The sequence below is a fragment of the Patella vulgata genome, chromosome 4 (assembly GCF_932274485.2).
Source record: "Patella vulgata chromosome 4, xgPatVulg1.2, whole genome shotgun sequence".
NCBI classification, from domain to species: domain Eukaryota; kingdom Metazoa; phylum Mollusca; class Gastropoda; family Patellidae; genus Patella; species Patella vulgata.
This window is the reverse complement of record NC_065882.2, coordinates 5,329,831-5,340,428: the sequence shown is the minus strand read 5'-3', so window position 1 is coordinate 5,340,428 and position 10,598 is coordinate 5,329,831. Positions and strand designations below refer to the sequence as shown.

Sequence of the window (10,598 nt, the reverse complement as noted above, 5' to 3'; positions counted from 1 at the left end):
ATCAAATGTCTGTAATGTTCTTGAAAAAATAATTTTTAGTAGTGGATGGAAACTTGTGAAGAAATTAAAATGTTATGACCAATATCTTCCCTTGTATTACATATCAAAGTAGAGTTATTTTGGACTGTAATAAGGTTTGAATTTATTGCAGCAAAGCTAATTGAAATTTTTTATATTTGTCCCAGCATTATGTTCAATTACCATAGAATCCGCCATTTACAATTTCATTTATTTTCAGATAGATTCTACATCCATGTCAATAAAGACTGGTTGTTCTTGATTTAAAAATTCAAAATCTTTATAAGTCATATCTTGACCATATTTTGACATTAAATGTAATGTAAATAGTAATCTGTAACAATGGTGTACGTGTACAGTAACATTAGATTGGGTTGGTTTACAATCAGTCTCTTTATCATCTTTTATATTAAATTTTAGCTAAACTCGAGAAATCCAAAAATGGAAGAAAATATTTAGAAAAATTTATAAAAGATATTGAGTGGGAAAACTACAAAAGCTCAACTACAAAAACTGCTCCGACGCTGGAAGAACCTGATCCTGAAGCAATATGTAACACCACAACTCTCGGAGAACTCGAAACCATATATAATTCTGTCAAAATTAATACAACACTAGACGTTCCTGAAACTGTATGTAACTCCCAAAAATCTATAACCACAACCAATAGTACACTAAAAGGGTCAGAAACCACACATAACCCTCCAACGCTGGAAGAACCTGATCCTGAAGCAATATGTAACACCACAACTCTCGGAGAACCCGAAACCATATATAATTCTGTCAAAATTAATACAACACTAGAAGTTCCTGAAACTGTATGTAACCCCCAAAAATCTACAACCACAACCAATAGTACACTAAAAGGGCCAAAAACCACACATAACCCTCCAACGCTGGAAGAACCTGATCCTGAAGCAATATGTAACACCACAACTCTCGGAGAACCCGAAACCATATATAATTCTGTCAAAATTAATACAACACTAGAAGTTCCTGAAACTGTATGTAACTCCCAAAAATCTACAACCACAACCAATAGTACACTAAAAGGGCCAGAAACCACACATAACCCTCCGACACTGGAAGAACCTGATCCTGAAGCAATATGTAACACCACAACTCTCGGAGAACCCGAAACCATATATAATTCTGTCAAAATTAATACAACACTAGAAGTTCCTGAAACTGAATGAAACTCCCAAAAATCTACAACCACAACCAATAGTACACTAAAAGGGCCAGAAACCACACATAACCCTGCGACGCTGGAAGAACCTGATCCTGAAGCAATATGTAACACCACAACTCTCGGAGAACCCGAAACCATATATAATTCTGTCAAAATTAATACAACACTAGAAGTTCCTGAAACTGTATGTAAGTCCCAAAAATCTACAACCACAACCAATAGTACACTAAAAGGGCCAGAAACCATACATAACCCCTGGAAGAACCTGATCCTGAAGCAATATGTAACACCACAACTCTCGGAGAACCCGAAACCATATATAATTCTGTCAAAATTAATACAACACTAGAAGTTCCTGAAACTGTATGTAACTCCCCAAAATCTACAACCACAACCAATAGTACACTGAAAGGGCCAGAAACCACACATAACCCCATTATAATGGATATGACTGGCACTTTTGAAACCACATGTGACTCTACAACTGATCTGATGCATGGAGCTTCTAGAAGCACATCTTGTTCGACTACCAATATGAAAAGAAAAGCACCTGAAATCACGAAAGAAGCATTAAAATTCGCACATCATTTTGCCATGATAGCTGCACCACCAGAAGAGTTGGACTCTTCAGACTCTGGTGAAGACCCACATTATGTGTATAAAAGTGTAAGTGAGAGTTCCTCAAGTGATCAAGATGAACCAATAATTAAAAGAAAACAGAGAAAACGTAAATACATTCAGACTTATGAAGACCATGTGAGTGACAGTGAACTATCAGACCATATACCATATCAAGATGATGTTCTTCCATTTCTTCAAAATAGATGGAACAAGCCAACAGTGAGGCTGATGTCCCCCGCCGAAATAGGAAAATAATTAGAGGACACATATAAATTTATCACAAATTATCTTTTACAAAGTATTGAACAATCAAACAGTATATCTTTACTTATAGTCTAACAATCAAAGTAGGAGAGTTATTGTTTTCCAAAGTCTCGACCAATCAAATTGCGTATCGCTCTGCTTACCCTGAGCAGAAAATGCTCATTATCAAACTTAGTCAAGGTATTACTGTAATGAAACTATACACCAAGTTTCATCAATCTCACTTAATTAGAACTAAAGTTATCGTGTCCCAAAGCATCAACCAATCAAATTGCTTATCTCTGCTTACCCTAAGCGGAAAATGCTCATCTTCGAACTCCATCAAGGCATTGACCTAATCAACACATACACCAAGTTTGAACATTCTAGCTCAATTAGGAAGAGAGTTATCGTGCCCCAAAGTATCAACCAATCAAATTGCTGCTTACCCTGAGCAGAAAATGCTCATTATCAAACTTAGTCAAGGTATTACTGTAATGAAACTATACACCAAGTTTCATCAATCTCACTTAATTAGAACTAAAGTTATCGTGTCCCAAAGCATCAACCAATCAAATTGCTTATCTCTGCTTACCCTAAGCGGAAAATGCTCATCTTCGAACTCCATCAAGGCATTGACCTAATCAACACATACACCAAGTTTGAACATTCTAGCTCAATTAGGAAGAGAGTTATCGTGACACAAAGTATCAACCAATCAAATTGCTTATCTCTGCTTACCCTAAGCGGAAAATGCTCATCTTCGAACTCCATCAAGGCATTGACCTAATAAACACATACACCAAGTTTGAACATTCTAGCTCAATTAAAAGTTATCGTGTCCCAAAGCATCAACCAATCAAATAGCTTATCTCTGCTTACCCTAAGCGGAAAATGCTCATCTTCGAACTCCATCAAGGCATTGACCTAATCAACACATACACCAAGTTTGAACATTCTAGCCCAATTAGGAAGAGAGTTATCGTGTCCCAAAGCATCAACCAATCAAATTGCTTATCTCTGCTTACCCTAAGCGGAAAATGCTCATCTTCGAACTCCATCAAGGCATTGACCTAATAAACACATACACCAAGTTTGAACATTCTAGCTCAATTAGGAAGAGAGTTATTGTGTCCCAAAAAGTGTGACGGACAGACAGACGGACGGACGGACGGACAGACAGACGGACGAACCCATTTTAATAGTCCCCTGCTTTCTTCGAAAGGCGGGGGACAAAAACATGGACCAAGGGAATAATCCATGTGCAGACAAAGTTTCTTCTTCAAATAATAGAGATGCAGCTATTTTGGATGCCTCTCCAGATGCATATATCAATGATTTAGATTCTAATTTTGGGGTGAGTAAACGTGGGAAGATTAAAGATGGTTGTAAACAAGTGTATGACAAAATCAATTACTGCTATTATTGTGAAAAAGGAATAAAATCCAAGATTACAAGACATCTTTTGTCGTTGCACAAGGATGAAGAAAAAATAAGGAGTATTTCTCGTCTACCGAAACGCTCTCAACAGAGGTTGATTCAATTTGAAGTCATTGTTAATGAAGGCAATTTTAAGCACAACATAGATGTTTTGAAGAAAAAAAAAGGTTTTATTGTTGTTGCAAGAAGGTCTGGTGCAGAAAAAGGGACAAAACCAAAGGACTACCTCCCTTGTGAATTTTGTAAGAAATTTGTTTTATTAGCCAATTTATGGCATCATAGACGAAACTGTGCAGTTTGGAAGTATTATTTTCAAAGTGAAGATGAAAAGAAAACTGACACAAATGCTTCAAACCAATCTGTAAGAAGAGGGCGAAATCTTCTACAGAGTGCACTTTTAGAAGAAGATGGAAATCTTGTAAACATTTTGGACAGAATTCAAAATGATGAAGTTAAAGATGTAATAATAAGTGATACACTAATTAAAAGATACGCAGTCTTAAAAATGGAGGGTCTTGGAGATAAAGAGGATCAACAGACCAACGATATTTACATTGTTACACAAAAGGCAAGAACTCTTGGAAGGTTGGTTCTAGAAGCAAAGAAGATTAATAAAAATGGTATCATCAATATGGATTCTTTGTTAAAACCAGAAAATTTTGATTTGGTCGTTAAATGTGCCAAAAGAATGTCGCATGAACGTGACGTTTTGTCCTTAGGACGATTTCTAGGAAATCTTCTAGGCCATATTATCCAAGTTAAAATCGGCCAGAGTTTTAGGGATAATAACGAGGTGAAGATCAAAGAAGCATCAGGTTTCCAAAAACTATATGAATCTGAATGGAATAACAGAGTTAATTCAGTATGCTTAAAAAAACACAACATTTTGAACAGAAAACAATTGCAGACTATACCCATTACGGAAGATTTAAAAACTTTCAGACAATTCATTACCGACAACATGAAATCTGCAAAAGATTCTTTAAACACAGATAGAACATTTGAAAACTGGAACAGGCTATCGAAACTCACACTTTGCAGACTTATTCTGTTCAACAAGAGGAGGAGAGCTGAAGTAATAGAGCTTAAAGTGGACGATTATGAAAAGAGACCGAAATGGAATGAAGATACAAATCAAGAAATCATGTTGTCTCTTTCTAAAACTGATCAGATTCTTTCTAGAAGGTAATTTATTACAACATAGTTTTACTCTTAAGACAAACTTGGCAATAATCTGATGATGAAATACATTAAACTAAGTTTGACATTTTTAGTCAAAGATTTTTTCTTTCCAGCTTCTAATGAAAACAGGAAGTTTATAGGTCTTTGCAATATGTAGGAGATGTTCAATAATTGGAACTGGTACTTTAAAGATGCATTATATAAGATTTAGATAAAGAGCTGGCCATTTAAAAATAGATAATGCAAAATGAATATATTGAAAATTTCAATCAAATTATTTTATTCTGAGCGAAGTTATGAATGTTTGAAGTTTCGATTATCTACTTTAGAGTTTGATTATTAGATGTCGCAGGTGTTCTAATCCAGTCAATATCTCAGCCATCTGATGGTCTGGAGAGTTGATTATGGGCTTGTTAGGTAAATAAATGTCTAAATAACAATTTATATAACATTTGAAGCCTGAAAAAAGACCCGCAATATGCAGATTTAGCTCTTACATGAAGCGTCTTTAAAATTCAATTTTGTTTAATTTTCTAAAATTATCTATTTTTAGGATGGATATGATGATATCTGGCGGAAAATCACGCAAAAATGTTGACGCATATGTTTTGTTTCCCCCTGACTGTAAACAGTCTGCAGACTTAATGATGGCAACGAGAGCCGAAGCCGGAATAAGACATTCCAATCCTTACCTCTTTGCCAGACATTACTCAGACACTCCATTATCAGGGAATTTGGAAATGAGGGAACTAGCAGAAAGTTTTCCAGGCTTAAAGTATCCCGAAAGAATAAATTCCAGATTATTGAGAAAGTACACGGCAACTGTATCCCAGGTTTGTTTTCATTTTACGATAATATAATTTTTCTTGAGAATTTATAATTCTAATTCAATCCAACTGGGCCTGAATGATCACTTAAAATATTTTACTGCTTGGCCTTGTAAAAGTTCAGAAATTCAAGTTGGTCTTATTCTTCGAATTTATATTCAATGAAATGCCACCTTTTTCTTAAAAAATACAGCTCTGTTGGTTGACATATTTTAGTTTGCCTGCAAGCATTCCTTGGTTAGTTCATTGGTTCTTAAACATGTTATTTTTTTTCTTAAAGATATTGGATATGACGGACAAAGAGTTGGAAGTCCTAGCTAAGCACTTAGGTCATAATGTGAGAACTCACAAGGACTTTTATCGCCTCAACAGTTCGACATTAGAGTTATCTAAGGCAAGTTGGTTTTGTGGATATTAATGCTGGTGCTTTATTGGAATTTGTGTAATGATATTTATTCTATAAATGATCCTCTTTTATTCTGACATTTCTTTTTTATTTAAATAAAGGTATCGCAGATGTTAATTGCCATAGATGCAGGTGAACTGAACAGATGGAAAGACAAAAAGCTATCTGATATAGATATAGAGGGTAAGTTATTAGGTCTTGATTTATTATGCCCTGGTTTAGAGCTGAGTGTCCCTTCATTGTCCCCCGCCTTTCGAAGAAAGCAGGGGACTATTAAAATGGGTCTGTCCGTCCGTCTGTCGGTGTTTACTAGGTGACTGCCTTGATGCAGTTCGAAGATGAGCATACTCTGCTTAGGCTAATCGGAGATAAGCAATTTGATTGGTTGATGCTTTGGGACACGATGACTTTGATACTAATTAAGTAAGAGAGGTGAAACTTGGTGTATAGTTCAATTACATATATACCTTCCCTTAGATCGATGATGAGCAGTTTCTTCTTAGGCTAAGTAGAGACTTCAATCTGATTGGTCGAGACTTTGGAACACAATAACTCTCCTTCTAATTGAGGTAGAATGTTCAAACTTGGTGTAGGATTTTATTAGGTGAATGCCTTGATGATGAACATTTTGCACTAAGGGTAAGCAGAGATAAGCAATTTGATTAGTTAAGACTTTAGAGCTCAATAACTTTGATTCTAATTGAGTGTAAAGTTGGTGTAAAGTTTCATTACATCAATACCTAAGTTCGATGATGTGAATTTTCTAAGGCTAAGTAGCGATAGGCGATTTGATTGGTCAAGACTCTGCTTTTAATTGGGGAGGAATGTTCAAACTCGGTGTAGATGTTCATTAGGTAAATTGTCTTGACTGAATTCAATGATTAACATTTTCTGCTAAGACTAAGCAAAGCTAAGCAATTCCATTGGTCAATGTTTTGGGACATAATAAGCAATTTGATTGGTTGAGAATTTGAAATAAGATTAATTTGATTATAATTGAGGGAGAGTGATGAAAATTAGTGTATAGTTTGGACTAAGTATTGATAAGCAGTTTGATTCCTCGATGCTTTATAAAAAAGACAAATGTGCAATTAATTAATATGTGTCATCTATTTATTTTGGGATTGCAGCGGGGGACATCAGCCTCACTGTTGGCTTGTTAAACTTACATCGGTTCATCATTACAACTCAAGGACTAACTCTAAAGAAACCCACACAAATTTTGACAGAATTCTATGAAAATTCATGATTATATATCAAGCCTTTTTCCCCCCAAGAAGAGTTGCTGTGTGGGCCTATGTTACCTTGCCTGGCAAGCTATCTTTGTACTAATAAACCTGAGATCAATATTAGATCTGAACTTTCTTGTCTGTTACGAGAATTCTGTCAACCAGTCTGCAGATAGGGAAATATTGGATTTTCATATTTTGGATGGAATAATATTTTATGCTATTTTATATTATATATATATACAACAGAATTAATTACCTGGTGCCATATTGGGGTGTTGGTTTGGTATGGCACCAAGTCCCACATAGAAGACAAAATCGGAAAATTGAATCAGAAACTTCCAACAAACCTATCCGATCAAACGAAGAAAACCGTTTGTTAGGCAGGGGCCAGTCCAGAAATCGGGGCCGATGGAAAAGGAACCCAAAACAATCAATCCAATAGTAATAAATACCAGTGGCATTGAACTCTGTCGGAATGATATTCTATTATTTGATAAGGGACTAAAATTCACCCCAACACCTTCAAATGATAGCTGCTTACTCCAGTCTGAACTAACACAATTTTGTAGAAAACTGCGCCTCAGACATCATTTCTACAGAGAGGATGATTCTCGACCCCCCAGAACCCGAAAGCCTGGCTCGAAACAAATCTACTTTTACACCAAAATCAGGAAAAGATGTACAGTTAGATAAATTTATAACAACTATAGCCACTCATAAAATTCAATCAAAACCTACCATTAAAAATCTAAATAAAGGTGAATTGAAAGCTCTTAATAATCTGAGAAATAATCAAAACATAATCAAACAAGCAGATAAAGGAGGAGCTATAGTCGTTATGGATAAGTCATTCTATCAAGAAAATATATTCAAAATGCTCCAAAACACGGAATATTATGCGCCATCAACCATCAAAGAAAACAACAACGTCATAGTAAATATGAGAACATTTGTGTCTTGCTACACCGGAATGCTGTTAAAGGAGGAACAAGAATATCTTATGAACGTCGATCCAAGCATTGCATACTTTTATGGATTGCCGAAAGTACACAAAAGTAGGCTAATTCAAGATGCTGTAAGACGAACTAATCATGAAGTTGTAAATATAAAATGACCAGGTGACCTAACGTTCAGGCCAATAGTAGGCGGACCAAATAGTAGTACCCAAAGACTTAGCAACTTCATTGATATCATTCTGAAACCACTATGTTCTAAAGTCAAAAGCTTTCTCCGCGATGATATAGATTTCCTTCATCATTTACCTAAGCAGGTAGAACCTGGTAGTACATTAATAAGCTTTGATGTAGTAAATCTATATAATAACATCAGTAAAGATCTGGGAATAAAAGCTATCGAATATTGGATAGATACATACCCCGATAGTATCCCAGATCGTTTTTCTAAACGATTTATAATTGGCGCTCTAAATTTAGTAATTTCAAATAACATATTTTTCTTTGATACCCATTATTTCTCACAAATTAAAGGAGTTGCTATGGGTACAAAAGTTGGTCCGACATACGCAACATTAACATTAGGTTACCGCAAAGAAATTTGGTATGAGAAAATACCCACAACCTGCGATAAAACCTTTAGCGACATGATTAAGCAATCGTGGAAACGATTTCTGGATGATTGTTGGTGCGTCCTTAATATAGAAGATACAGCGATCACCAAACTCCACGATCTCTTGAATAGCCTAGATGTCGATATTAAATTCACTGTTGAATGTAGTAAAGTAAAACTAAACTTTCTCGATGTCACGGTGAAACTTTTACCGAATGGTCAAATTGAAACTGATATGTATTATAAACCGACAGACACACATCAGTATCTCAATTTTAATTCATGCCATCCTTCTCATATCAAACGTAATATTCCGTATAATTTAGCCTGACGCGTGTGCACCATAGTTTCAAAATCGGATATCAAACAAATAGGCCTTAATGAGCTTAAAGGTTTTCTAAAAACGCAACACTACCCGGCAAAGCTAGTAGATGATGCCATCCGAAAAGCTTTAAGTTTAGATCAGAGCAAATTAAGGTGTCCAAAAACGATTTGTGAAACAAAGAGTCACGAAGAAGTTGCTTTAGTAACTACTTTCAACCCATCACAAGCAGATGGTAAATCTATAATTAATAATAATCTCCATATTCTTAAAAATAGCCCGATTATGGATGATATATTAAATAAGGCAAAAATAATAAATAGTTTAAAGCAACCTCAAAGCCTGGCTAAATTACTAATCTCATCAAAATTCGAATCAACTAAAATCATACCCACAGTTAATAAGTGTAATGAATCCAAATGTAAAACGTGTTCAATCATAATTGAAGGTTCATCCATAAATATCACGGACAATTTTACATTTCATGTAAAACAACCAATGTCTTGTAAATCCGATTACATTATATATGTAATAATTTGTCCGGGCTGTAAGGGTAGATATATCGGAAAGACCATAAATATGCTTAGATTAAGAATGAACCTCCATCGACAACATATTCTTAATCCGCTATACAGGATGATACCCCTGAGCCGACACCTCGATGTTGTGGCAAATGCAATTTTAATGTCTTTCCGTTATATCAATTAAACAGCAAAAACAACGATCTATTAGAAGCAAAGGAATCATATTTTATTGAAAAATTCAAACCATTGCTTAATTCAAGGTGTTGATTTTTGTTATATTAACATTGTAGTTGTGTAAAATATAAATGTTTAATTAATAATTTTGTTAATGATACATAATGTATGCAATATTATCTTATCGTGCCTATTATAGCCATTATAGTTCATTGTTGTAACCATGACGTTATTACGTCACATCAATTGTTGGAATTGGTAAAATTTGCCTGAAGAAGCTTAATAAAGCGGAAAGTACTCGCAAAAACCTAGTTTTTTTTCCTAAAACATCTTTATTTCGAATATCTAACACCTAAGAGTAGCTTTAACTATAACCTTTTATTATATATATATATATATATATATATATATATTTATATATATATTCCTTTTCTTTGGAAACATTATAGCATATACTTGTCCTACCGTTGTGTTGAAATATTGAGAAGTTACAACCGTGATTTCATTTTTTAAATCTTAGCCGTTCTCGATTATTCATGGCTTTGTTTTTGGTCTAGCTAGTTATTAAATCTATACCATTCTCTAATATTCATGGCTTTGTTTTTTGTCTAGCTAGTTTTTTTTTAAATCTTAGCCGTTCTCGAATAATCATGGCTTTGTTTGTGGCCTAGCTATTGTTTAAATTAATTTGTATAGAAAATACTTCGGTGAATATAATAAAGTTATTGTAAGCTAAATACCTGTCTCGTCGTGGAAATTGAAATCTGTCTAAACCCACTCTATTCCAAACGTTAACAAAATAGTTTTAAACACTAAAACTTTTATGTTTCCATTTGAAAGGTGAGAATATA

General features: G+C 34.7%; 1 protein-coding gene across 1 annotated transcript; it reads left to right on the top strand.

Moving 5' to 3' along the window:
• Positions 1 to 3,930: 3,930 nt before the first annotated feature.
• LOC126817765 (uncharacterized) lies at positions 3,931 to 10,247 on the top strand. Its single transcript, XM_050544911.2, has 3 exons — positions 3,931 to 4,699; positions 5,250 to 5,529; positions 10,236 to 10,247. The coding sequence occupies exons 1-3, from the start codon at positions 4,020 to 4,022 to the stop codon at positions 10,245 to 10,247; spliced, it is 972 nt and encodes a 323-aa protein (XP_050400868.1). The 5' UTR covers positions 3,931 to 4,019.
• Positions 10,248 to 10,598: the final 351 nt, after the last annotated feature.